At 37.9% G+C, this 26,779-nt stretch overlaps 1 protein-coding gene across 5 annotated transcripts; it reads left to right on the top strand.

Moving 5' to 3' along the window:
• The first annotated feature begins 4,942 nt into the window (after positions 1–4,942).
• EBAG9 (estrogen receptor binding site associated antigen 9) lies at positions 4,943–24,097 on the top strand. Of its 5 annotated transcripts, none has more exons than XM_069601124.1 (8): positions 4,961–5,258; positions 5,678–5,814; positions 11,581–11,678; positions 14,504–14,582; positions 15,323–15,481; positions 17,106–17,213; positions 18,743–18,834; positions 23,563–24,097. In XM_069601124.1, exons 3-8 carry the CDS (start codon positions 11,596–11,598, stop codon positions 23,681–23,683), a joined length of 642 nt encoding a protein of 213 aa, XP_069457225.1. In that variant the 5' UTR covers positions 4,961–5,258; positions 5,678–5,814; positions 11,581–11,595; the 3' UTR covers positions 23,684–24,097. The 5 variants fall into 5 exon arrangements, with proteins under 5 accessions (XP_069457224.1, XP_069457228.1, XP_069457225.1 ...); XM_069601125.1 differs by having other exon boundaries at positions 5,008–5,258; positions 5,674–5,814; XM_069601126.1 differs by having other exon boundaries at positions 5,008–5,258; positions 5,657–5,814.
• The last annotated feature ends 2,682 nt before the right edge of the window (positions 24,098–26,779 follow it).

The raw sequence follows: 26,779 nt of genomic DNA, 5'->3' as shown, positions 1-26,779 counted from the left end.
ATAAGGAAAAGACCAGAGAGGGAAGAGTAGGGTTGAAGGTGTTTTTGTTCTAACAGCTGCTCTTTCACCCCGTGTCTTTAAAGCTAAGGCGGCAAAGGAGGTGGGGGATGAACTCAGAGCTTAGCTTCAAAGCTGAGTGTTTCTTCCTCTTTTCACCTTTGTAACACATTACTGATAAATATGTCTAGTTCTGGTTGCTGTTGACAGAAAATTCATCTCTGTGTTCCTTGTGTTAGGTAGTTGGAATAGGAAACAGTCCAGAATGGCAGTGGCTAAAAGATAAGGAAGGGAAAAGCCCATGAAAACAGAACAAAGGAAGGTCCGAGGACTGGAGTGAGGACCTCAGGTAGAACAAACTCTCCTGGCTAGCCTAGGTTACATAGGGCAGGTCCAGAGAGAAGAAAAAACATATAAAAAGAGGAGCCAAAGGGCCGGGGGTCTCTCTCCCTCGCACTGGAACGCTCTTCTCTTTTCATCTTTGGGTCGACATGCCCTCATGCCTCGAAGATGGATTTTCCTGCTATTTTCTAAATAAAATAGAGCTGTAACACAGAGCTGTAACGCTGATTTGTCTAAGAGCTATAACATGGTCTGTTCAAGACCTGAGAGCTGTGACATGAAGAGGGCTTTAATGTCCGACACTCCAAATCTTTGTTGTGACAAGACAGAACTGGGGACCATACACTCGCCTGACACTTGGAAGGACTTAGTCCTTGTTGTGAGCTAAAAGAAGATTCTAGGGACTTGAAGAGGATAAACTTGTACACCTAAAAGCTTTCATTGATTTTATTGCTTTGTTTCCAACACATTTCTGTGTACATTATGTCCCATATTTTGCAAAAGAAATCCATAAGGCAGGAATTATTAACCTAATTTTGCAGAAAAGGCTCAAATTTGTTCAAGATCAAAGCCACAATGTCTATCATGCTGTAGCATCAATTAGGCTTTCATTATTGATTCAGTGTTGCTTTCTTTTTTTTTTTTTTTTTTGGCTGTGCTACGCAGCTTGCAAGATCATAGTTCCTAGACCAGGAATCAAGCCTAGGCCCACGACAGTGAAAACACTAAGTCTTAACTAGTGACTTCCCTATTTAATTTTTCAGTTTTCAATTCACATGCAAGATAAATTATATTATAAACTGTAAAGTTATATTGGTTGAATGAATCTCAACATATTTATCATTAGAAATCATAGATGGCATTAGATCGCCAGAATGGCTCAAATCAGGTCTACATAACTCATAATAAAGCTGAACTATATTATAGCTCTAATAACAATATGGACAGTGCCAAGGGGTATTACATGGCTGAACCTCTCTACTGAAATATGAGTGAAGAGTTCATGCCATTTTTTAATATGAATTTATTTCTAATCTATGATTAGATTATTTCTAATCTAATAAATTATTTCTCTCCATTCCTATCCAGACATCTTCTGAAGGGACCTGGTAAACTCTTAAATATTCTTAAACCTTGGGTGTTCCTGTATTCAACAATAAAAATTACTACTAATTGAAGCTATGCTATAGAAATAACTATGATGAAAAATATTTATTTAAATGTTTCACAGAATGTTAATTTTCTTTTAATAAAAAAGAAATTAAAAAGCTGCTTCAGGGTTTTTGATTTCTCTATTAAGCAATGGTAATTTTAGATATTAAAAAATAAATTATGGTTTTCCATAATAGTAAAATGTACCATTTTGAAAGCAAGCAAAATTCTGTAGACAGAAATATCAGTAGATCAATCCATTAGAATTATCCCCAGATAATTCTTTGCTTTTTGTATCTGTTCAAAACTGTCACTCTATACGCTGTAAGGTTTTGTTTTGCTTGATCAAAAAATGAATGTGACTTTATGATCTGTATTCAACTGTGAACAGCTGCTCATCAATAAAAACTCATTAATGTCAGAACCGTGCTTTCCAGGTGGCACAGTGGTAAAGAATCTGCCTGCCAATGCAGGAAGTGCAAGAGACACAGACTCAATCCCTGGGTCAGGAAGATCCCCTGGAGTAGGAAATGGCAACCCACTTCAGTATTCTTGCCTGGAAAATCCCATGGACAGAGGAGCCTAGTGGGATATGGGGTCTCAAAAAGTCGGGCAGGACTGAGCGACTGAGCACACAATTATCAGGACAATGGGTCTAAGATTGTGCTTGAGGAAAAACCATCCCTTTAATGAAAAGTCAGGGAACTGAGCTGGGGAAGATCTGGAGGCCTTACACTGTGTATGCACGGTCTGCCCTACCTCCCAGGCAGGATGAGAGATCAGTTGTCAAGACACGACTCAGAACCTGGAGAGCTCAGAATAAGGAAGCCTACCCAGGCTTTGAATTGGGAGACTAAGGTGGTGTGTTGGAAGCTGAAAGAATGAAAAAATCAAGCTGGTGATTGGGAACTGAGGAGGCAAATCAGAAGCCTTAAAGTGGGCAAAATGGTCCTGACACAGAGTAAGTAGAGTTAGCTGTACTCCATGAAAGAGAGGGCTTCTAAGGTGGTGCTAGTGGTAAAGAACCTGCCTGCCAATGTAGGAGACATAAGAAACTTGGGTTCCATCTCTGGGTTGGGAAGATGCCCTGGAGGGGGGCATGGCAACCCACTCTAGTATTCTTGCCTGGAGAATCCCAGGGTCAGAGGAGCCTGGCAGCCTAAGGTCCATAGGGTCACAAAGAGTCAGAAATGACTGACGTGACTTCACATGCACGCACACATGAAAGAGAGAGAGATATCTCACATATCAGGTTCTATCCCTTATGCTCCTCTCACTCGACATTTGGTGGTTCCTGTCCCTACCTCATCCAAGACTTGGGCAGAGGACAGGACTTCAAACTGCACACTCCCAAGAGTGGTCCCCAAGCAAGACCTCAAATTATTGAGACTTAATTCAACATTAAGGGATTAATGGTCAACAACTAATGATGACTTTTAAATATTCTTTTATAGGTATTTTTCCCTGGTGGCTCAGCAGTGGAGAATCCATCTGCCAACGCAGGAGACGTGGGTTCAATGCCTGGGTTGGGAAGCTACCCTGGAGAAGGAAATGGCAACCCACTCCAGTATTCTTGCCTGGGAAATCCTATGGACAGAGGAGCCTGGCAGGCTTACAGTACATAGGGGTAGCAAGAGTCGGACACAACTTAGCAATTAAACCACCACCACCACGTTGGTATTTTTATAGCAAATTTTAAGTTTGCAGTCTTTAGCAAGATTTCTGTTTGTTTTCTTATTGTGCTGGAAAACAAATATTCATTATTTGTTTCTAGAAAAATATGTACCTTTTGTTTCATTTGGAAATGGAAACTAATAAAGACAACTGACAAATAGTTTTTAAAAAGAAGAAAAGACAGAGGAGCCTGGTATGCTGCAGTCCATGGGGTGGCAGAGTGGGACACTACTTAGCCACTGAACAACAAGAACAAATAATAATAAACAGCTGAAGCAAATATACATATCACTAAGGAAAGGTATTTTGAAAACATGTTCATATCAAGATGTAAACTAGTCTGGATTACTGGATTTGGGGAATCAAAAAAATTCTAGAAATTTTGAATTATTGGAATTTAGTTAGGCATTTGAAGAAATTAAGGACTAGAACAGGTGTTTAAGGGACTGTGGAGGGCAAAGTGGACTTCAGGAGCTATGGTTACTAGGAATGATGCAGTGGTAATGTAGTAGTAACAGCTCTTATTTAAGAACATTTGCTATACAACAGGTCCTGCCCTAAGAGCTTTGTAGGCTTTGACCATGAAGTAGGCACTATTACGTCCATTTCACTGATGAGCAAAATGAGGTTTAGGAATATAATACCTTATTCAAGGTTGTTACATAGAATAAATCCAAAACAAAGTCATAAACATTCTCTTTCTTCCCCTCTTGAGGATAAACAAGTTAAATTAATAGAAATGTGTTACAGATTTGGAGGGTAGAAGGGGTGAAGATATTAATACTATAAAGTAAAATACGGAGATAAGTGTTGGTCAGGGTAACAGAACAAGGATGAAGTGAAGTGAAGTCGCTCAGTCGTGTCCGACTCTTTGCGACCCCTTGGACTGTAGCCCACCAGGCTCCTCTGTCCATGGGATTTTCCAGGCAAGAATATTGGAGTGGATTGCCATTTCCTTCTCCAGGAGATCTTCCCCACCGAGGGATTGAACTCGGGTCTCCGGCATTGTAGGCAGACGCTTTACCATCTTTTGTAGCCAAATGGAGAAAAAAGGCTGGTTGGGGAACAATTTGCAAAACAGCTTTTAGTCTTTGACTATGTAAATTTCTAACCTCCCTCACCGGTCACTTTACAATAGTGAAGCAGTTACTTCAGGGCCCCTTACCCACAACATCAAAGGATCTTAGCCTTTTAATAGCAAACGGCATGAAAAGAAACAAAAAAACAATCAGGCTTCAAAGGGAAAATCATAGAAAACACCTTAGTTTGAAGAAAGCAAACTCGGTAAGCAAGAGAGGAGCAAAGGCAAGGACACGGTGAAATGCCACTTTTTAACTTCCAGTTAAAGGAAATTCCACCAAAAACTACTTGCAGAAGCCTAAATTCTGAATTAAACTCGGGGTTTCGCACCTGTACAGTTGCAGATTGCATGAGATCTGGCCTACCCAGATCGAATATCCCGACACATGGGACTCCCTCATTTTCGGCAATCTAAATACGTATTTATTTCTCTTGGTTCCATTTGGTAGGGTGATTCTGTGGGTTTAACGAAAAAAGGGTATAGTTTGGAGCAGAGGCACTGTGCACAGAAAGTAGAGCAACACGGGAGCAGTCCATCCACTCCACAAAAACAGCCGTCTGCGCTGCCAGCAACAGTCACAAAAAAACTACTCTTAACCCAGCCCCCGCAGCTGCCACGCCAGCGGCCGCCGCTCGGCCCGCCCCCCAATGCTCATTGGTTCTCAGCTCCGACGCCGTCCACAACCTCTTGCCTATTGGGCCAGACAGGACCTGGGGCGGGGTGCGGAAGTGAGAGCTTGGGACTCCTGAGAGCCGCCTTCTGGAGCGAAGGAGGAGGGGCAGGAGGTGGGACCGGGGGAGGGTTTCCCGAGCAGGGGCGGCTATGGCAGCTGCGCGGAGGCAGTGGCGGCTTAGAGCGCGCGCCCAGCTTTGAATGAGCGGGGCTGGGACTGAACCGGCGGAGCGCGAGCTCGAGGAAGCGACTGGCAGCGCGCGTGCGCGCGCCTTGTGTGTGCGCGCGGCTCGCGGCAGCTCGGAGCCTCCGCCGGGCGGGCGGGGAGGGGGAGGGGCAGGTGAGTGTGTGCGGCTCGTGCGCCCTCCAGGGGCTTCCCTCCCCCACCCCCATCCAGATCGGGACCCGGGTCTTGAGGAGGGGGGCGGGGTTGTCCTCTGCTCTCCTCGGGTTAGCTCTCCTCTCTGCCCCGCACTTCCCGCCCTCCCACCTTCCTTTTCTTTCACCCGGTCTTCCCCCGAACCCAGGCCGACTGCCACTCTAGGATACTGTTTCCGGGTTAGGGTGACCTCTGGGGTGAGGGACCTGCGACCCAGAGCGGGCCCCGGTCAAGCAGCCCTCACCATGCTTCTCCCGCGTGGGAGAGCGGCTGGCGGGGCCCCGGCCCAGAGTCTCCCCTCTCCCCAGATCTGCCCCCCAAGGGGAAATTTGCCCCTTCTTCCTGCCCTTCCTCTACAGGCCTTGTTCCTTCCCAGACAGATTTTTCCAAAATCCAACTCCCAGCCCACTGGGCACCCACTTGGAGCAATTGAGAGCGTTTCACCGAACGCCTTACGTATGGTGTCGGATTGTGTAACCTGAAAACGCTTCTGTCGATTTTTGCGTCTGTACAGTGGGTATGATTTCTTTCTTTCTTTTTTTTTTTCCCCCATCAGTTAATTTCAGGTGGGTAATCTGAAGTTAAAGCATTTTAGTTTTGAAACTGGTTCCTTTTGAGCCTTTCAGGAGACTTTGCCCTGCCTTTGTAAGAGCCTCGGTGGTGTTCGAGGGTCTGGCTTTGAGTTGCCAGAGGCGGTCCGGTGTTGAACTTTACCACCTGCTCTCACATTCTACTTCTTGTTCCCTTTCTCTTGCCGCTGCTGAACTTTGGTTTTTCAAATTTGAGTGAGGTCAGGTGGTTTTATTTTTGCAGCCTCGCGATATACCGTAACCTACTTTAGAGAGTTACAAACTTAATTTAAGGATTTCTGTACTGTAGTAGATCATATGGAGTATCAAATTTTGGTATTAGGAAAATTCAGAACTATCGTTTTAGAAATTCGGCAATTAATGACTTGTTTAGTGTGTACCAACATAGATTTTGGCTTGGCTTATTTAACGATTTATGACATAGTATGATATAGTGACTACAGAAAAGCAGTTTACATGGAATTACAGGGAGGAAAGGTACATTTAATCTTTCAGATTCTAACGCAGCATTCTTTTTTAAAATTGTAGGTGAATCTTTTTTCACTTGACATAGCCAAGCTGTCATTGCTATTGATTTCCTAGAGAGATGATTTGTCCTTGATGCTTATTTTGGCTTTATCTCAGGTTTTTGTATTTTTGTAGTAATTTTTAAGGAAATCTTAATTTTACAATTGTATTAGCATGTCTCAGTCCTAGTAAGTAGTTTGAAGCAGTCAAAATGCAGGTAGCCTAAGATGTGTACTTCTCAAATTAGTGATTTAGAGAGCCTTTCAAAAATCAACTGAGGCATTTAGTGTCAAAGAGGCCTCTTAAATTGGATGTGGTGTGGGAAGAACCTTGGCTTTGGAGTCAGTCTCTTCTGGGTAAGTGAATGTGAGTTTCACTAGTAGTTGAGCCTCATCTGTTAAATGGGAATAGTGAAACTCACCTCGTTTGTCCTTAGGATTCCCGTGAGGCTATAGAAACAAAATAGATTGTCTCGAACTATATTGAGTGCTCAAGGAATGATAATTTCCCTTCCTTCAGCAAGTATTTTAATACCTACCATGTATTCACCAGGCTTCCCTGGTGGCTCAGAGGTTAAGGCGTCTGCCTGCAATGCAGGAGATCGGGGTTCGATCTCTGGGTGGGGAAGATCCCCTGGAGAAGGAAATGGCAACCCACTCCAGTATTCTTGCCTGGAGAATCCCGTGGACTGAGGAGCCTGGTGGGCTACAGTCCAAGGGGTCCCGAAGAGTCGGAAATGACTGAGCGACTTCACTTTCACTTTCACCATGTGCTTGACATTGGCTAAGGCCTAGAAATAACCTAACTGAGCAAGACTGATGGGGCTCTGCCTTCCTAGACCCTTGCATTGTCACTAGCTTTTGACACTTGAGCAACAAACACAGCATTTCTGTGTACTGGGTCAGTACTATTTCCTATCATCCAGGGTAGTAGTATCTGTTACAGAGTAGATACTTGAACTGGATTGTAACATTAAGTAAACACAGGTCCCAAAGAATATTCCTGCCTTCAAATCAGTGTAATTGATAAAAACCAAAAATGTTGCTCGATGTGGTTAATTTAATTGCATTTCCCCTGAATTTCAGTTGCAGTTGGTCAGAAAATTTATCTTGAAAATTATAACACCATCATTGATTTGCTAAGTAAGATAGTTTATTGTTAGTGAGGTATTCTTGGTTTTTGAATTAAATAGACCTAGGTTTGAATCTAGATCATCGGTGTGAAAACATAAGCTTACTCTTTGTGCTTTAATTCTATGAAAAGAGAACAATAATATCTATCTCATAAAATGACTTTATGGGTTGAGAGAATACCTAGTGCTTGGCACATAGTAGCTGATTAGTGAATATTAGTTTTTCTCTTTTATTAATTGTAAAAGCAAATTTTCCATAAAATGAAGATATTTTTAATTGCTAGGGAGAGAATTCTGTTCTGGTGTCAGTAATAGTCCCACTTGACAATTTACTGTTGAAACAAAACTTTAGATTTTATTTGTAGGCATCATTAGTCATTCACATTGAGAAATACTTATTGAACAATGACACATAGCAATATTTATGGCATGGTGATGCCCGTTGTTACCAAAACTCCACATGAAACTTATTCTCAAATCTTCATTCATATAAACCCTGAGACTGACTCTTTGCTCCAGTCCTTAAATATTAAACATCTTCTTCCTTCAAACATCCTGATACAGGGTATCCTCAACTCTTTCCCCTTTTCCCCCTAGTGCCACATGCTCTGCAGTTGCTTTCCTAGCTATCTTTTTTTGTTGTTTATATTTTTTTCTGTAAATTCTAAATCTTCATTTAGGAAGTTTGCTTTTTTTTGGTTGAGTTTAATCCTTGACAAATCAGCCTTAAAATGAAGCTTTATTCATCATCTTAATTGTTCAGATCATTCTACTTGTATGGAAGCAATCAAATCTTTCTTCCAGGTCTTACTTTGCAAACAGTAACTGGCAAGGTAACATGAACAAGATCCTCACAGGAATGATTGTGCTTGATGAATACAGTATATAGAAATAACTAAGGTACAAAATGGTAAATATAGGTACAGTAAGAGAAAAATACTGGAATTAAAACTTTGCAGTAGTTTGACAATAAGTAATAAAGGCTTATGCTAGGGAGACCTCAGTGGAAATAGGGAAGAATATGGGCAGTATTAGGAAACAGGATCAAGTCTTTTTTGTAGTTGGCACATAAGGGGATAAGACAAAGAAGGAGTCAAAGTTGTTACCTTTTTTGAACGACTGTTGGGTGGTTTATCACTAGTAAACCACTGTTTAGAGATGTTTTTGACAGAAATAAGTTACTTGAACAGTGAGATTTTTAATTTTTTTTTGTTCAGTTTCTTTTAGAGTAACTGTTCGTTTCAGCCTCTCAATTAGTAAACCAGCTCCAGAAATTAATGACTTGACCTTTGTGTCATGTACTTATTTACTATTGTGTATCTTCTTTGGTGAAGTGCCTATGCACAGCTTTCACCCATTTTTTAAAATTAGGTTTTCTTACTGCATTTTGGGAGAGCCTTATATATTCTGTATACAAGTCCTTTATCAGATATATGCTTTGCAAAAGTTTTCTCCTAGTCTGTGGCTTGTCTTTATATTCCCTTAACAGTGTCTTTGAATTATATAAATTTTTAATTTTGATGAAGCCCTGTTTATCCATTTTCTTTTAATGGGTTGTATTTTTGGTGTCATTATCTAAAAAAATCTTTTCCTAACCCAGGTCACAAAGATTTTGTCCAATTTTGTTTCTCTAGCACTTTTGTAATTTTAGGTTTTACATTTACATCTGCGACCCATTTTGAGTATTTTTTGTAAATGGCATGAAATATGGATTATAGTTCTTTGGGTTTTGGTGGCTTTTTTTTTTTTTTTGCATATGGATATCCAGTTTTTCCATTACTTTTTGTCAAAAAAACTCTTTTCTTCACTGAATGGATTTTACATCTTCATAAATTTCAGTTCTTCATATTTTATGGGCCTATTTCTCTACCTTCCATTTGTTCCATTGATCTGTTTATCAGTCGACTCCAGTACTATTCCATTTTGATTAGTGAGTGAAGTCGCTCAGTCGTGTCCGACTCTTTGCGACCCCATGGACTGTAGCCTACCAGGCTCCTCCATCCATGGGATTCTCCAGGCAAGAATACTGGAGTGGGTTGCCATTTCCTTCTCCAGGGGATCTTCCCGATCCAGGGATCTTCCTGATCCAGGGATCTTCCAGGGATCGAACCCGGGTCTCCTGCATTGCGGGCAGACTGCAATGCAGCAGAGGCTTTAACCTCTCAGCCACCAGGGAAGCCTGCAGCTTTATAACACATCTTGGAATCAGGTAGTATTAGCCCATCTGCTTTGATCTTTTTTAACATTGTTTGACCATTATAGATCCTTTATATTTCTGTATGAATCTTAGAATTAGCTTATCGAATTTTAGAGGAAAAAGCCTCTCGAGATTTTGATTGGGATTTCATTGACTCTGTAGTTCAATTTAGAGTGATTTGCTATCTTAATAATATCATGTCTTTGAGTCCTGAAAGATCTTTTTAAAAATTAATAAGGGTCTTTAAATTTCTCTCAGCAATATTTTATAGTTTCCAATATATATGTTTTTCATTAGATTTGTCCCTAAATACTTCATATTTTTTGTACTCTTACAAATTTCTAAAATTTTAGTTTGTGATTGTTTGTTGTTGCTACCATATAAAAATACTGTTGATTATAGATTCCATTGAATTTTCTACATAGAGTATAGATACAGTTTTACTTCTTCCTTTCCAATCTGAATGCCTTTTTTTTTATTTTCTTGCTCGATTACACTGTCCATACAGCGTTGAGCAGAAATGGCAAAAACAGATGTGCTGGTGGGAAGTAGCCAGTTTTTCACTGTTAAGTCTCAAGTTACTATAGGCTTTTCATAGGTGTCCTTGGTCAGGTTGAGAAAGTTCCCTTCTATTTCTAGTTGGTTGTGAGTTTTTAAGGAGTTTTGTGTCTGTGTTCATAAGATATTGGTCTTCAGTTTTCTTTTCTGGTAATGTCTTTGGTCTAGATTAGTATCAGTGTAATGCTAGCCTCAAAGAGTGAATTAATAAATAATCCCTTCCCTTCAGTTTTCTGGCAGTTTGTATAGAATTGGCACTACTTCTTAAGTATTTGAGAGAATTCAATCATGAAACCATCTGGGCTTAGGGGATTTTTAAGTATAAATTCAGTATCTTTAATAAATTTAGAGATTTTCAAGTTATCTCTTTCTTCTTGCTGTGTTTTCATAACTTGTTTCTTTCAAAGAATTTGTCGATTTCATCTTGTCAAATACAGGCATAAAGTTATATTTTCTCAATATCCTCTTCATATTTGCAGACTCTGGTAATGTCACCTCTCTTTTCTGATATTGGCATAATTTGTTGGTAGGGACATAATGTTTTGGATTGTTATGTACTTTTGATTAACTGACCCCTTTATCATTATGAAATGAGCATTTTTATGCCTGCTAATGGTATTTTCCCTAAAAATCTGCTCTCTGACATTGAAATATTTTAACCTTGTTTTGCTTTTCTGTTGAGTATTTGACTGTAACTGGACTTTATCCCTTAGAGAATATGATTTAATAGATTTGCTGGTGGTGGGCCCATTTTTCAGTATTCTTTAAATATGTGTGGGCCACTGGACTAGATCTCTGTAGTTCTAACTTGTTAACTGTGTGCTTTTAAGTTATTTGACCTCTCTTAATCTCCTAACCTATAAAATGGGTGTAATGAAATGTATCTAGAAGTTGAAAGTTTAAAAATATTTTGAATAGTATTACTATGTTCATATGATTCAAATTTCAAAAGATAAGGAAGACCCAGTACATTCTGTTTCATACTCTGATTTTTTACTAGAAAACAAATTATAAATAAATTATAAATAAATATTTACATACAACTTAGAAAACCACTCTGAGAATATTTTGAAAAGGTTTTTTTCCTCTCAACTGTTGAAAACTCTTCAGAACTTTCTTGTCAATATGATTTACATTTTAATTTTTGAATTTACTGTGTTTTATTTGTGCTGTCTAAAGGAAAGTAAAAATGTGTCTGATTTTTACAGTTCAAAATAGGACTTTTCAATTTGACTTCAGAACATAAATATAGCTTATGAAATCACCTTAATGCATTTATTTTTGTGCTTTTCCCCACAGGTTTTGCTTTCCATCATGGCTATCACACAGTTTCGGTTATTTAAAGTTTGTACTTGCCTAGCAACAGTATTCTCATTCCTAAAGAGGTTAATATGCAGGTAAAGAAATTTTATGTTCAGATTGATCTGGTTACCTTCTTGCTAATTTTGGATACCTTCATAACTTCAAAAAGGCAGGGCATATTATATTTATGCTAAGTATCTTGATTGCAGTATTCATGCATTAATCTCTAGTATTTTTAAAAATATTTTCTCAGATTTTTATATGTTTTTTCAGATCTAAAAAGTAGAAGTTCAGGTCTTTTCATCAGATTCTTACATCTTCCATTAAAATAGCATTCTGTACTGTAGAATTTCAGAGATAAGCAAACCAACTTTCATGTTATAATCATCATGAAGTTTTTATGTATATAATTGTTTTATTATCAGGATATTTTTAAGATGATTAGGTGGAATTAAGCATAGGTATTTCTTAACATAGTACATTATGAGTGTTATGTTTATATTGGGAAAAGTTTAACAGAAAAACTCCAAAGAAAATAGATTTTCTTTGTTTTGATCTTTTAAATAATATTCCAGAATGTACAGGGAGTCCAGGCTAGGTAAGTCCTTCTGCTTCAGTAAGTCATTCGGAGACTTGAATTCCTTCTATTTTGTCATTCTACTGTACCCAAGAGATACAGTTCCTGAATGGTATGCCAGGGCACTTCAGGGCTCGCATTACACTCACAGGGGTACCGAAGGATACTCTAAATTTCTAATAAAACATGCTGAATGTGATCATGTCTATTGAACATTATACAATCTGTTGGCTCAAGGTAGTTCACGTTTGTAACATTAGATCCTGCAGTATTACTTTTGATGATGTTCTTAAATATTTGAGATAAGTTTTTGTTTACTTGTATTTGGAGTGACCTATCTTTACAAAGCTAGGATTTTAGGTTGTAATTAAGGGCAAGCACTAAATCAGAATTAACATAGAACAGAAAATGAAGCTGACAGAATCCAGTCTGATTCCAAGGCTTGAGAAGCTATACAGTAGCCAACAGGTACACACATTCTATTAGTAAGTAATTGTAGTTATTAAAGAATGATATGAAAATGTTTTTTCTTTAATTTCATATGTGTTTTTTCCTAATGGCTACTAAGCAGATAGGACATACATAAGTATTGTTTGGGCCTACGTACTTAATCAGTGGAACTGTTAGGTATTTCTTTTGGCCTAGAGTACTGGGAAAAAAGCACCTACAGAGTAAGAGTTGGATAGAGAGGAAATGGAGGGTAGTCAGCTCTCTTTTTTAGTGGATATGATTTAGAAAGTACACATAATTCTGTTCACAGCCTACTATCCAGAGCTTAGGCACCTAGCTGCAAGGGAGGCTAGGAAATGTATTCTCTGACTAAAGGGCCATTTTATAACTACTAAAACTCTGAGGATTAAGTGGCATAGAATTTATTGTTAGAAGTAGCATGACCAGAAAATATCTAGGTTAAAGCAGGATGAGAATGGGTATTAATGCCAGGAGACTAGAGGTTGAAAGGAATAAGTTGTTTTAACTGTGGTGATAAATTCTAGGTGTTTTTCTCTTTGCATCTGTTATTTCAAAAAATTCTTGTTGAATATAGGTTACTTTTAATATAAGATATTGCAAATTTCTATCATCTATACGGGTTTCCCTGGTATCTCAGTGGTAAAGAATCCACCTGCAATGCAGGAGATATGGGTTCCATCCCTAGGTGGGGAAGATCCCTGGAGTAGGAAATGGCAACCTGTTCCATTATTCTTGCCTGGAAAATTCCATGGACAGTGGAGCCTGGCGGGTTACAGTCCCTGGGGATACAAAGAGTCAGACATGACTGAGCACATAGACATGCATTATGACTATAAATTTCTCTTGTTAGTGTAAGCATATTTAGGATTGGTTGTATGTTCAATTTTAAAGAAAACTGACCCTTTGTTAGAATAAGCTTTTCTTAATTGTCAGAAGGAACCTAGATCATGTGCTCTGAAATACAGGTTTATATCATAAATTTAGAAAGTAGACTATAATACTTTTTTATGCATCCTTTAAACAAATAAAATAGGATTTCTAAACTTAGCTGACTTTATCAACTAGCTCTAAGCAGGTGTTTCATAGATTATTTGACATGAAGCAAGTGACTAATCATTTATAATAGCTATCATTTTTTAATGTCAAAAAAGTAGGCACAATCTCATGTCTGACTATTTTAAATATGTCAGTTAAATCCTCACAACAACCTTGCAAAGGTCGGTTTGAATACCTGCCTTTTACAGATGAGGATACTGAGGCGCAGACATAGGCAATTCTAACTAGATTCATAATTAATAGAAGTAACATTGAAAACCATGGTTTACACAGATTCCATTGCCCATGCTCTTAACAACTCTGACAATACCTATCTTGTTTAGTGTAGTACTTCACTGATCCTTGAAAGTTACGGGGTACAGTTTACAATTCAACCCAGTGATTTTCAAACTTTTTAATAGTTAATAGTAATCTTACTCAGAAACCAACTATGTAAAACAAACAAAAGCCAGGCCACCCTGGTTAAAACAGCGTAGGTATCCCAGAGCATCACCTACAGAACTCAGAGAACTCTCAGGAGTATGATTTGAAACCAGTTTCTGGTTTTGTTTTTGGCTTTATAGTCCTCCTGAGTTTGACTCTAATTCTGAATCCTAAACCAAAAAGCCGTGTGATATTCTGGTCCAGTATTTTAAAACATTGAAAATATATCTAATATATGCTTTTCTTTTCATATATTAACAAACAACTGTTAATTATCAAATAATTTAAAGCTGCAGAAGACCTCTATAAGTCTTAAGTTACTATCTTTAGTGCTTTTACTTATGCTTGTTTTGGTGGTTTCTTGAAATAAATTATTTCATATTTTTGTTTTAGATCTGGTAGAGGACGGAAATTAAGTGGAGACCAAATAACTTTGCCAACTACAGTTGATTATTCATCAGTTCCCAAACAGGTAAAACTTTTTTTGTACGTTGAATAAGTCCTCCCGAACCATATTTTTCAAACTGGGTTGCAAACCATTAATATGTCATGAAATTAATTTGGTAGTTATGGTCAGGATTTTTATTGTTTTATTGTTAAATTTCTTTATTCTAAAATTTTAACTTTATTCTTTATTTTCTGTTTCTCTGCTGAGATTTTCTATTTTTTTCTTTGGTTTTAAGAGTGTTTGCTGTTGCTTATTGGAGCATTTTTGCAACAACATATTTAAAGCCTTAGATAATTACATCATTTGTATCATCTTGGGTTTGATGTCTGTCCCTTGACTTTTTCCATTCAAGTTGAGATTTGTTGATTCCTTGTTTGCTGAATAATTTCAAGTTATTTCATGGATTTTTTTTTGAATATTATGTTTTGGACTATATCTTATTTAAATCCTATAAAGAATGTTATCATTATTTTATCAGGCAATAAACCTAGTTAGGGACAGATTGTAAGTTCCGGTCCTCTTTCTGTGGGCTGTAGTTCTAATGTCAGTTCAGTTTTTGAAGCATTTTCTTTTGCTTTGTTTGGTTGTTTTTATTTTAATGGTTGGAACAGAATGTTTAACTCACAGAGTGTTTCTTTCTTAACTTTTGATCTAGTTTTGCTATCTGGCATAAAAATGTATATTTTCCCATTGGTCAAAAAATTTTGAAAAAACCACTGTTTTAGAAAGATTTTTGACTGACAGTGCTGATCATTTAAATTTAGACAGATGTGGAAGAGTGGACTTCCTGGGATGAGGATGCACCCACAAGTGTCAAGATTGAAGGAGGAAATGGGAATGTGGCAACACAACAAAATGCTTTAGAACAACTGGAGCCTGACTATTTTAAGGACATGACGCCAACTATAAGGAAAACCCAGAAGGTACATTAAAGATGTGTGCCCTTGGAAATTAAACTATTAGACTGCTCTTCAGACTCCTATAATTAAAAGTAGACAGTATACTTAGTATTTGGTAGATAGCCTATTTCTAACTGTCAATTGTGTTTTTTGTCATATTAGAGAAGTTTATATACTCAAGTGAGCTGGCCATAGATCTGGTAAATTGTAGCCCCACGTCTTTTAAAATTATTTCTAAGTGTTCATAGAAATCCTCCTATATGTCAGATTCTAGACTCCAGTCTCTACTGCGGAGACTAAACTGAATAAAATACAGTTCTAGCCTTAAAAGAATTCATAGTATAGTGATATCTACGAACCAATAATACTGATAGTATCCATTGTTTATAACATTATCAAACTGATGCAGGGCTCTGAGAACTTAGAGTGATTGTGGTGGGTTTGCATAGCCATTCACACTTTATTTTATCCCTTTTGAATTGAATGTGGACAGTCACCTCAATATGCAGGAAATTATTAGAAAAAGAACAATGGCTAAGCAGTTTTCTTTCTTTTTATCAAAACAGCACATGTAGATTTAAAATTTATTTTTAAATTAAAGAATATTGAAGAGCTTATAATGAAAAGCAGTAGATTTCTGCCCCATCATTCTTCAAACCAGTTCTATTAAAAGCAGCCACTCAAAACTTTTTCTGTTTATCTGTATACAGTGTTCTTATCTTGCTATTCCTAGGCCAGTCAGAGGTATTGTCTACCAACTTCACACTGTGGTAAATGGGGGTTTATTTCATACCATCCTTACACCCATTCAAATAATGTAATGTTCTTATTCTAGTCTACCTCATCAGTCATCCTGCTGTTTCAACAAAATTACTTTAAGTGCCATTTCTTATTCAATCAAGCATAGAAAATATTTCATATGAATATATTTTATAAAATGAAGACACTGTTTTTTCTGCAGTTCTCTAATAGGGTTTTCACCCTCTTCTACCTTCCAGTCAGTTTTAGATGTTCAAGGCTGATAACATTGACATACTATAATCATAGTCATTTTTATTGAGTTGTCCAAATGTCTCAGTGCTGAAAAGCATTAAGTTGTATATTTTTCAAGGAGTTTTAAGTGAATTTCTTAGTAGATGAATGCTTTTTGTTTCGAAAGTCTATTGCTGCTCTTAATAGGAACTTAGTATATTACAAGTAATACCTTAGCAAATTAGAATGAAAGTACTTTTAAGGCACAAAGCTAATACTACTGGCTTGAAAGAGTTAATGTGCTCATAGGTAGCCACATGCTTAGAGAACTGGTTATACTTTTGGTAGGACAGTGTACCCTATCCTACCAGAGTGAAAGTGAATGCGTTCAGTCGTGTCCGGCTCTTTTCGACCCCATGGACTATGCAGTCCGTGGAATTCTCTAGGCCAGAATACTGGAGTGGGTAGCCTTTCCCTTCTCCAGGGGATCTTCCCAACCCAGGGATCGAACCCAGGTCTCCCGCACTGCAGGCAGATTCTTTAAGAAAATATAGAACATGAAAGAAAGGTAGAACATATTTTGAATAATTATAAAATGCTTTGGTCAGTTAATTCATTTGTCTCCTTTTGTGGTGTGTAAAATGTTTCTGTAATTCTATTTCAATTACTCTTTCAGATCATCATTAAGAAGCGAGAACCATTAAATTTTGGCATCCCAGATGATAGCACAGGCTTCTCTAGTAGACTAGCAGCTACACAAGATATGCCTTTCATACATCAATCTGTAAGTATGTTAATTGTATCTAGGCAAGAGCTTTTTTTTTTCATTTCTGTTTTCTTTAAGGAAAAAGAAAAAAATTAAAATGACTTGAACATAGTATTTGTATGACTTTGAAACTGGTTTAGCAGATCAAGAGCAGTTGCCAGTCCTGTCCTTTTATGAGACTCTAAATTATATCAGGTACTAAGATCAGAGTCCATTGCACACATAAAAGATGGAGACAAAATGTGAAAATATAAAATTATGACCTTTAAAGAGATTACCACTAAAATTTAACCTCAATAGCAGCTTGTTTTTAAGTAAATTATGAATTGTTACATTAAAGACTTATATATACATTTAAAATGTGGTTTAACTTAAAATGGATTTGACTTAAATGCAACACTTTTAAGGACAAAAGTAGTGAAGAAGGTGTATGTTTTCAACTTTGGAGGCCATCAGATTCATCTTTGAAATTTTTAAGACACATCACTGTCCAAACCCATCCCCAGCTTTTAAGTATTGATATGTTTTGATTATTTTATGCAGTTATGCATTTAATTATTTCGTCACTAACTAAACATTCCAGAATGAGCATTTTCATTGGTTTGTGGAAGGAAAAAGTGAACTGAGAGTCCTGCCCTGGGGAATGATGGGAGGTAGTGTGGCCCGCCTAATGGTATCAGGTAAGACAAGCTAAAGGAAGCACAGTACAAAAGTACTCCAATAAAGAGTAAATTTTTCCTGACTTGGCATTTTTGCCTGGGACCCAGACAATAAGTGCCATTGAAAAGTCTAGAAAATTACTTGTGCTTAAAGGGAGATGACTGTACTATGTTGGAAATGTAGGTTCTTCAAGTTTACCTCCCCAGCACAAGAGTAGTCCAGTCAAGCATCTCTAATCCAGTGTGCGGTCAGCCTCTCTCTCCTCTTTCCCCCACTTACACACTCCTTCTTACTCAAGAGAGAGAGACAAACAGAAGATATGTCCTATTCTTATTTTTTCCTAACTGAAGTAGGAGAAAGTAAAGGAAAAGTTAGGAAAGGAAAGGAAAAGTTAGTATATTAAAGGAATATCCTTTAAAACATGAAATAGGAAGAAAGCTGGACTTGCTAAGACTTGTATATGGAAGGTCATGCATCTCAGGAAACCCCTTAGTTCCAGGTACACCAGGGGCAGTCATTTGACCCTGTAGAGGATGTGATAAAAAAGTGAAGAAGACACAGGGCAGTGATGAGGTCTGAGTTATGCTTTAAAATATATACTCTTCTTGACCACTGAGTGGAAAAAGGATGAAGTGAAGTTAGTCGCTCAGTCGTGTCTGACTCTTTGTGACCCCATGGACTGGGGCTCACCAGGCTCTTCTGTCTGTGGGATTCTCCAGGCAAGAATCCTGGAGCGGGTTACCATTTCCTTTTCTGGGAGATCTTCCTGACTTAGGGATCGAACCCAGGTCTTCTGCACTCCAGACTGCAGGTAGACTCTTTACCGTGTAAGCCACCAAGGATGGCTCCTGACTGTTGTAATTTTGTTTTATTTTGTTTTATTGTAGCCTGAATTAGGTGACTTAGATACCTGGCAGGAAAACACCAATGCTTGGGAAGAAGAAGAAGATGCGGCCTGGCAAGCTGAAGAAGTTCTGAGGTATTTGAGTAATATTTACACTGCCGCCAGAGTAGAACCGGTTTTGTTGATGTTACATTTACGGTCAAGAAAGTATCTTCTGCCAAATGTTATATTTTTCTTCCTTCTCATTTGAGCCTTAGATAATCTGGGATAGTTTTTTTGTATTTCAGACTACATGTGCTATTTTATATGATTAAAACCTCACAGAAACCAACAATTTAAAGCATTATAGATACAAAAGAATAATTTACTAACAAAGGAGATTGTCTACATACAGACACCATATCGTACTATATGCTTCATACCTCATTCCCTACAAAATATATCTCCTGAAATGTCCTGCTATGAAATGTGAGTCACGATGATATATTAACATTTTCTCTAGGTCAGAGATCATACCTTTAGTTTTGTTTGCCCATGGTCCAGCGTAGTCCAGCACTGCTCATTCGAGTATAACAGTGAGTGGCACCGCTGTGTTTTCTGGTTGCGTCCGGTCTTAGCTGCTGCACGCAGGGTCTCTCCTTGCGGCAGAGGGACTCTGTTGCAGCACTCGGGCTTAGTTGCCTGTGGCATGTGGGACCTTAGCTCCCCGTGCGTGTGTGCTCAGTGGCTAAGCTGTCTCCAGCTCTTTTCGACCCCAAGGACTGCAGCCCGCCAGGCTCCTCTGTCCATGAGATTTCCCAGCAAGAACACTGGAGTGTGTTGCCATTTCCTTCTCCAGGGGATCTTCCCAACCCAGGATCAAACCCTAGTCTCCTGCATTGGCCAGTGGATTCTTAACCACTGGACCACCAGGGAAGTCCCCAGCACCGCTATTTGAAAATGATTTGTGTTGCACTCTTCATCTCTATGTGTGTTTCACCTGAGGTACTTGAAAGCCCTGAGGTAGATAACATAAGGCATAATACTGCCTACTCTACAGAATGGAGAAGGCAATGGCACCCCACTCCAGTACTCTTGCCTGGAGAATCCCATGGACGGAGGAGCCTGGTAGGCTGCAGTCCATGAGGTCGCTAAGAGTCGGATATGACTGAGCGACTTCACTTTGACTTTTCACTTTCATACACTGGAGAAGGAAATGGCAATCCACTCCAGTATTATTGCCTGGAGAAGCCCAGGGATGGGGGAGCCTGGTGGGCTGCCATCTATGGGGTTGCACAGAGTCAGACATGACTAAAGTGACTTAGCAACTCTACAGAAGATACTTTTTTCTGGAGGTTTACAAGTTTGTTTTTGTTAGTTATGTTCTTTTTCTTTGTTTTTGTGAACAGTAAACTTAATTCTTGCTACTACTGCATTAGATCAAAGAGTAAAAAGAAAATTTACCTTGAGAGTTTGTGACTTATCACTGATAAAAACTCTATGTAAATGTATCTGAATTACTTGTGCATTTTAAAGATGATAAAGTAAAATATAGCAGTATGTTTTCTCCAAATATGGTTTTTATAATTGGGATAGAAAATCAATTACCCTATCTGACCATCTTGAAACAACTGATTTCATTTTTGTGTTTTCTTTTCCCATGTTTACCAATAAATTGTAATTACCTTGAGTAGCCAGCAGAGGGTGCAGTTAAGACTGTGAATTAAGGCTGACTTTTTTGGTCTTGTCAGTACTTTTTTCAGCATTCTTTTTTTTTAAACAGAAGGAGGTCACAGTATAAAAGTCAATAAAGGTATGAGAGTTTTAAGTATTTAGTTCCTGTTTGATAATCATTCAGTATAAAGGAAACAGTTTTAAAATTGTAAACAGCAACATTTATGTTCCATGAATTGTCAAAAAAGATGTCACTTTTTTAAACTCTATTTCTCTTGGATATGTATCATAGAAGTCTGAGTATTTTTAGAACATTTTGGAATTGGGATTCTAGTGATGATTGGTTTATCAACCACAAGGATAAAGGAAGGGGCTATTCATTTTGAATCCAATCATCTTAATGACAGCACTGTAGAGTGTTTGAGTTCACTGATCATAGCTGAACATTCACGGTATAAAAACCATCTCTTTTTCACCCTGTCATCTTGCACCCTGAACTAAACAAGACAAAAAAACCCCTGCAAACTCCGTTTTTGAAACGACAGCTTGGGAGGCGGAGACTATTAGTCAGTAATAGACATGCTTCAAGCTGCAAGTTGCATAAGTAGAGCCAAAGACACCTGGAGGCTTCCATATGCTGTTACCATCCCCAGGAGAACACTGAGAATTTTAAGTGTATCCATAATCTATGGCTTCTAACCTAGCCTGTTTCCCATTGCTACTCTAAATACTACCGGTACTATGATCAGTAGTGTCATTAAGGAAAAAGATTCTGGTACTTTAGTCGTTTCAGACATGTATCTGGACAAGAAAAATATATTTTATCAGCAGTAATGTCCAAGTTGCCTCTGGTACCAGGAAGATTAATTGTTGATGCTTATATTTTGCCTGGTAACTAGGTCAGAGCTGGATTATCTTGTTTGTAACCTAGCAAGCCTTTCATAATTCTTTTTCTTTTTTCTGCCACTGACATTTTGATGTTTTTAGTGAATATTATCAGTTTTGCTTGAAAGTGAACAGAGCTGGTGAAAAGTAAATTTTTTAAAACTATTCTTTTGAAATTTTAATTAGTTGGTGGTGATGGTCAAAATGTTGCCTAAAATAAGTCTCTCTACTTTGTTGAATTTTGGTCATCCATACCTCTGCTTACTCCCATTTATAAGTATGATTGAGAATTATATATATACCTTTCACTCACTATAGCCAGCTTTGAGCTATCCCGTGTATGGGTAATCCAGGTTAGATTTTTCTATATCTAACCCAGTGTTGCCTGTCCTGTGCCTGACAGCTTCCTTCCTCAGCCTTGCATGCTTCTTGACTTACTTTCTCAGACCCTAAGCCTTCAGATCCAGGACCAACTTCTGTTCTCCTTTCTCCTATTTAATTACCCTATTCCTATCCCCACTTTCCATACAAGTCAGTCAATAAAGATAGAGCACTTATATGTGAAATCTAAACTATGACACAGGGACTTCCCAGGTGGTCCCAAGGTTAATGCTTTGCCTTCCTGTGTAGGGATGCCGGTTCGATGTGGCCAAAAAACCAAAACTCAAAGCAAGCAGTGTTGTAACAAATTCAGTAAAGACTTTAAAAGTGGTGCACATCAAAAAATCATTTAAAAAATAAATAAAATACGACACAAATGAACCCATCCACGAAGTAGAAACAGACTTACAGATGTAAAGAACAGACTTGTGGTGCGGGGGTGGGGTGGGAGGTGGGGGTATGGGTCAGGAGTCTGGGATCAGCAGATGGAAACTGTTATCTATAGATGGGTAAACTGTGTAGCAAACAGACTACGTTCAGTACCCTGTGATAAACCATAATGGAAAAGAATATTAAAAAGAATATATATCTATATGTATATACAAGTAAATCACTTTGCTGAACAGTAGAAATTAACAGAACATTGTAAATCAACTAGAGTTCAATTTAAAAAATCAATAAAGATAGAAGTGTTTAGTGGTTCTGTATCAGTGGAGTTAGGGAGGGGCTGGGAGAAGGCACTTCATAAAGTGTAATTATTAAATTTCCACCCTTCTGTCCCTTCATAAGGGATGAAGTGAAAATTGCTCAGTCATGTCTCACTCTTTGCGACCCCGTGGCCTATACAGTCCATGGAGTTCTCTAGGCCAGAATACTGGAGTGGGTAGCCTTTCCCTTCTCCAGGGGAATCTTCCCAACCCAGAAATCAAACCCAGGTCTCCCACATTGCAGGCAGATTCTTTACCAGCTGAGCCATAGGGAAGCCCAAGAATACTGGAGTGCATAGCCTATCCCTTCTCCAGGGGATCTTCCCGACCCAGGAATTGAACTGGGGTCTCCTGAATTGCAGGCGGATTCTTTACCAACTGAGCTATGAGGGAAGCCCTTCGTTAGTAGAGCTGGTTAAATTTTAAAACTTAGAGTTCTAGCTTCTAGTTGGAAGGTATGTCTTTGCATTTTCTTTTTGCATTGTGCTCTGTATATCTGTGTTCTTGATATCCTTCAGCTGACAAGCTTTTAAGTATTATCACAGCAGGATATTTAATCCTAAATATCAAGCTTTTCTCAAAAAGAGATGTGGTCCAATGCAAATAGTGTTTTAGTGAAAATAATCTGAAGAAAAGGAGTTAGGAGATACAGGTTCTTAGCCTTATACTTAATCTTATGACGTTGGCCGTTTTACTTAGCCTGAATGCCCCATTTTAGTTATTCTTAAAACAGAGATAATACCTTTTATATTTTGTAAGTCATGTTCTAAGGATTAAAAGAAGTAATATTTTGAAAATCCTTGAAATTTTCAAAGCAGTGAGAAGAATGAAGACTTTTTAAACTACATTTGATGATAGTTGAAGGGAAGTGCTGTTTCTTTCTGGACCTTATTTGCCATTTTACCTGTGTAGTGTCCTTTAACAGAGAAGGCAATGGCACCCCACGCCAATACTCTTGCCTGAAAAATCCCATGGACGGAGGAGCCTGGTAGGCTGCAGTCCATGGGGTTGCGAAGAGTTGGACATGATCGAGTGACTTCACTTTCACTTTTCACTTTCATGCATTGGAGAAGGAAATGGCAACCCACTCCAGTGTTCTTGCCTGGAGAATCCCAGGGATGGGGGAGCCTGGTGGGCTGCCATCTATGGGGTCGCACAGAGTTGGACACGACTAAAGCGACTTAGCAGCAGCAGCAGCAGCAGTGTTCTCTAAAAGTAAAAATATGCTTCTTTTCAGGCAGCAGAAGATAGCAGACAGAGAAAAGAGAGCAGCAGAACAACAAAGGAAGAAAATGGAAAAGGAAGCCCAGCGGCTAATGAAGAAGGAACAAAATAAAATTGGTGTGAAACTTTCATAACAACTGTTCTTCAGATGTCATAGTGCCAGTGGGAGAAATGCAAGCTCTGCAACCCAAGCAGCATTTATATGGAGCCAAGAGTATTTTCAGAATACAAATACCCTGCTTGATTTTAATGCATTCATCAGCCAGCCAGGCCACCGGGATTCTCTCAAAGCCCCCTGAACTCTTAGTGATTGAGACTCAGAGAACAAAAAAGACTTATGAGACAATATTTTCTTCAACGTGTTCCAAGTGTACGACAATTGTTTGTTGTAGAGAAATTATTACAAATGGAATATATCAGTACCTCTTCAAGCTAGTGTTTCTAGCTAATTCAATGGGTGTAAATAATTCTATGATGGGAAAGAATTCTGCTGTCTATAGTGCTTTCCTTCAATGTGCATAATGTTAAAATAAATAATTTTAAATATTCATTTGTTTCCATGATTACCTAACCTAAATCAGACAGACTTGCAGGGCTTTAACTTCTTATTTTTGTTGTCAGAAGCTGGTGTTGGCATATATTTGCTCTGGCTTGAACTGGCATTCATTAAGGCATCTGGTCATTTCAGTTTTCAAGAAAATGACATTAAATGCAATAATTTTATTTATCACAAACATTTTATACATCATTGTTTTCTTTTAGATGGTGTTGTAATGTTTTACTTATTTGTAATTTATATTGCATGTATAAACATACTGAAAATAAGCTAAAATGGCAAATTTGTCTTACATTATTATAATTTGTGAGTTTTAAAAGCTAGTATTTGTAGTTTTTCCCTGTCATTGTAGATTTTAAGATGTTATAGTATCTTTAAGTACCTTAGCTCCTCTCTGCCAAAAGCCATTAATTTACAAATCCATAAAGCCTTCAGTTCTACTGTTTCAAAGCTTTTAGATGATTTCTGTATCAGTTTTGTATAATATGATATAATGCAAGTTACCTATGTTGTTTGCTAAGGTAACGTTGAGTAATTAAACCAAGATGGGAATAATAATACTTCTATTTTAGGATGTTGACAAGCTCCAAAATAGTTTTCAGGAAATAGATATAGACTGTGTTCACAGGGAAAAATGTAGATTTGATAGTTTAAAATCTCATTAATTTTGTCTCCCCAATTAAAATACATCCAGCCTGACCTTCTTTGGCTTTGGAATTTAAGATTTTTACTTTCTTAAAAGATGCTGCCCAAAATTAACATTTTGTGAGTTTTTTAAATGTCATAAATGCCAAATACTGCTAATTCATTGGAATTAAAGTGATATTTCATAGTAAAATCACAAACTATACAATAAACTCCTTAAGTTCTTAGCCTAAGCATCTAGACCAAATGGAATTGTTTTATTTTCTTAAAATTTTTATTGGAGTACTGTTGATTTACAATGTTGTGTAAGTTTCAGATGTACAGCAAAGTGAAATCGGTTGAAATTTAACTTTGGTAAAAAGCAAACTGTTACAGCCCCAAGCTATATTTTCAGTTATGATTATTAGAGAGTTTTTGCCAGTGAATAGAGTTAGACTCTATTAATTTTGCCAATTAAATAGAGTTAGACTCAAATTTGTAATAATAAATGAATTATTTTATGTCCTTTGTATTTATTTTTAATTATGGGAATGCTACATGATTTCTCTGAATTGAGAGTTCATAGAGGCTAATTTTCCTTTAGTACAGTTAGTTTTCACTGCTTTTCCCCAGAGTGGACAAGTATTGAAGTCTGCTTTGGTCATGATTTTCTTGTGTGACATTTTTTTGTTTGATTTTTTAATTTTTCTTTAGGAGTAAAGACTGGATAGAATCACAGTCTGTATGATTAATTAAGAAGAAAGAGATTTTTCTCATGGAAATAATAGATTGAATTCTTGTATTTTTTGACCTCTATTGGTGTAAACTAGATTCCTGTATTAAACTGGGTATATTGTCCTATTAGAAGTCAGACATATGATAAGCCCTTTATAGTAGCAAACTGGTTCCTTTAGCTTCTAAATTTATGGTTTCTGTTTTTGTTTCCTTAATTTTAGCAAAGGAGTATCAGTTTCAGGAGCTTATTAGTAGAAGTTAAGAATTCAGGATTCATTCCCTAGTTGAATCCTGGCTCTGTTTTAGTGGCATCTTTGAGTCAATACTCAGCATCTGAATTCCTCATTTTCAACATGCACTTGCCAAGGCAGTAACCATTCCTGGATGAAGACTGGTGCTTGGGAAGCAGGTGGTAGCTATGGAAACTGGCGTCTGGATTGATCTTCAGCACCACTACAAGCTACTACAACAGGATAAATCTAACCACAGCTACAATGTTCCAAAAAGCCGAGATTTTGTCATTATAGGTGTACCTTGTTTTTTTATACTTTGCTTTATTGTGCTTTGCAGATGGTGTATTTTTAACAAATTGAAGTTTTGTGGCAACCCTGTGCTGAACAAGTTTATCAGCACCATTTTTCCAACAGCCTTTGCTCACTTCTTTTTCATTTCGGCATTTTCACAATATTTCAAACTGTTTCATTATTACATTTGTTGTGGTGTTTTAGGGGTGTGAACCACACCCATATAAGATAGCAAATTTAGTGGATAAATGTGTGTGTTCTGCCTGCTTCACTAACTAGCCCTTCCACTGCCTTTCTCCCTCTCCTCCCACCGCCCTATTTCCTGAGACATGGGAATATTGAAACTAGGCAAATTTAAAACTCTTTGGCTTCTCTAAGTGTTCAAAAAAAAGTCACACAACTCTTTTTCTAAATCAAAAAGCTAGAAATGATTTTAGTCATGAGAAACACCCTCTGAAAGCTGAGATAGGCCCAAACTAGGCCTCCTTGTGCCTAACTGCCAAGTTGTAAAGAAGATGGTGGGTCCATGAAGAGTTTATTTTAGTAGCTAGTAACTTGTTTTTCCCATTTACACAGATTTTTAAAATTTAAGTTCTTCTCCCCTCAAATCAAAGACAGCTTTTTTCCTTTGTGTCATTTACTTCCATTTTCTTTAATGCACCCAAGGCTGCTCCAAGTTTATAGCAACAGCTGATAGCAGTTTCTGTTTACTTTCTACCTTTTACCTTCAGTGTCCTTTGTCACGGCCATTGGACTGCTCAGTAACCAGAGTAAGTTTCGAGAGTATCAGA

The sequence above is a fragment of the Ovis canadensis genome, chromosome 9 (assembly GCF_042477335.2).
Source record: "Ovis canadensis isolate MfBH-ARS-UI-01 breed Bighorn chromosome 9, ARS-UI_OviCan_v2, whole genome shotgun sequence".
Lineage (NCBI taxonomy): Eukaryota > Metazoa > Chordata > Mammalia > Artiodactyla > Bovidae > Ovis > Ovis canadensis.
Note: the sequence above shows the minus strand (reverse complement) of the source record. Positions and strands in the feature narration are given on the sequence as shown.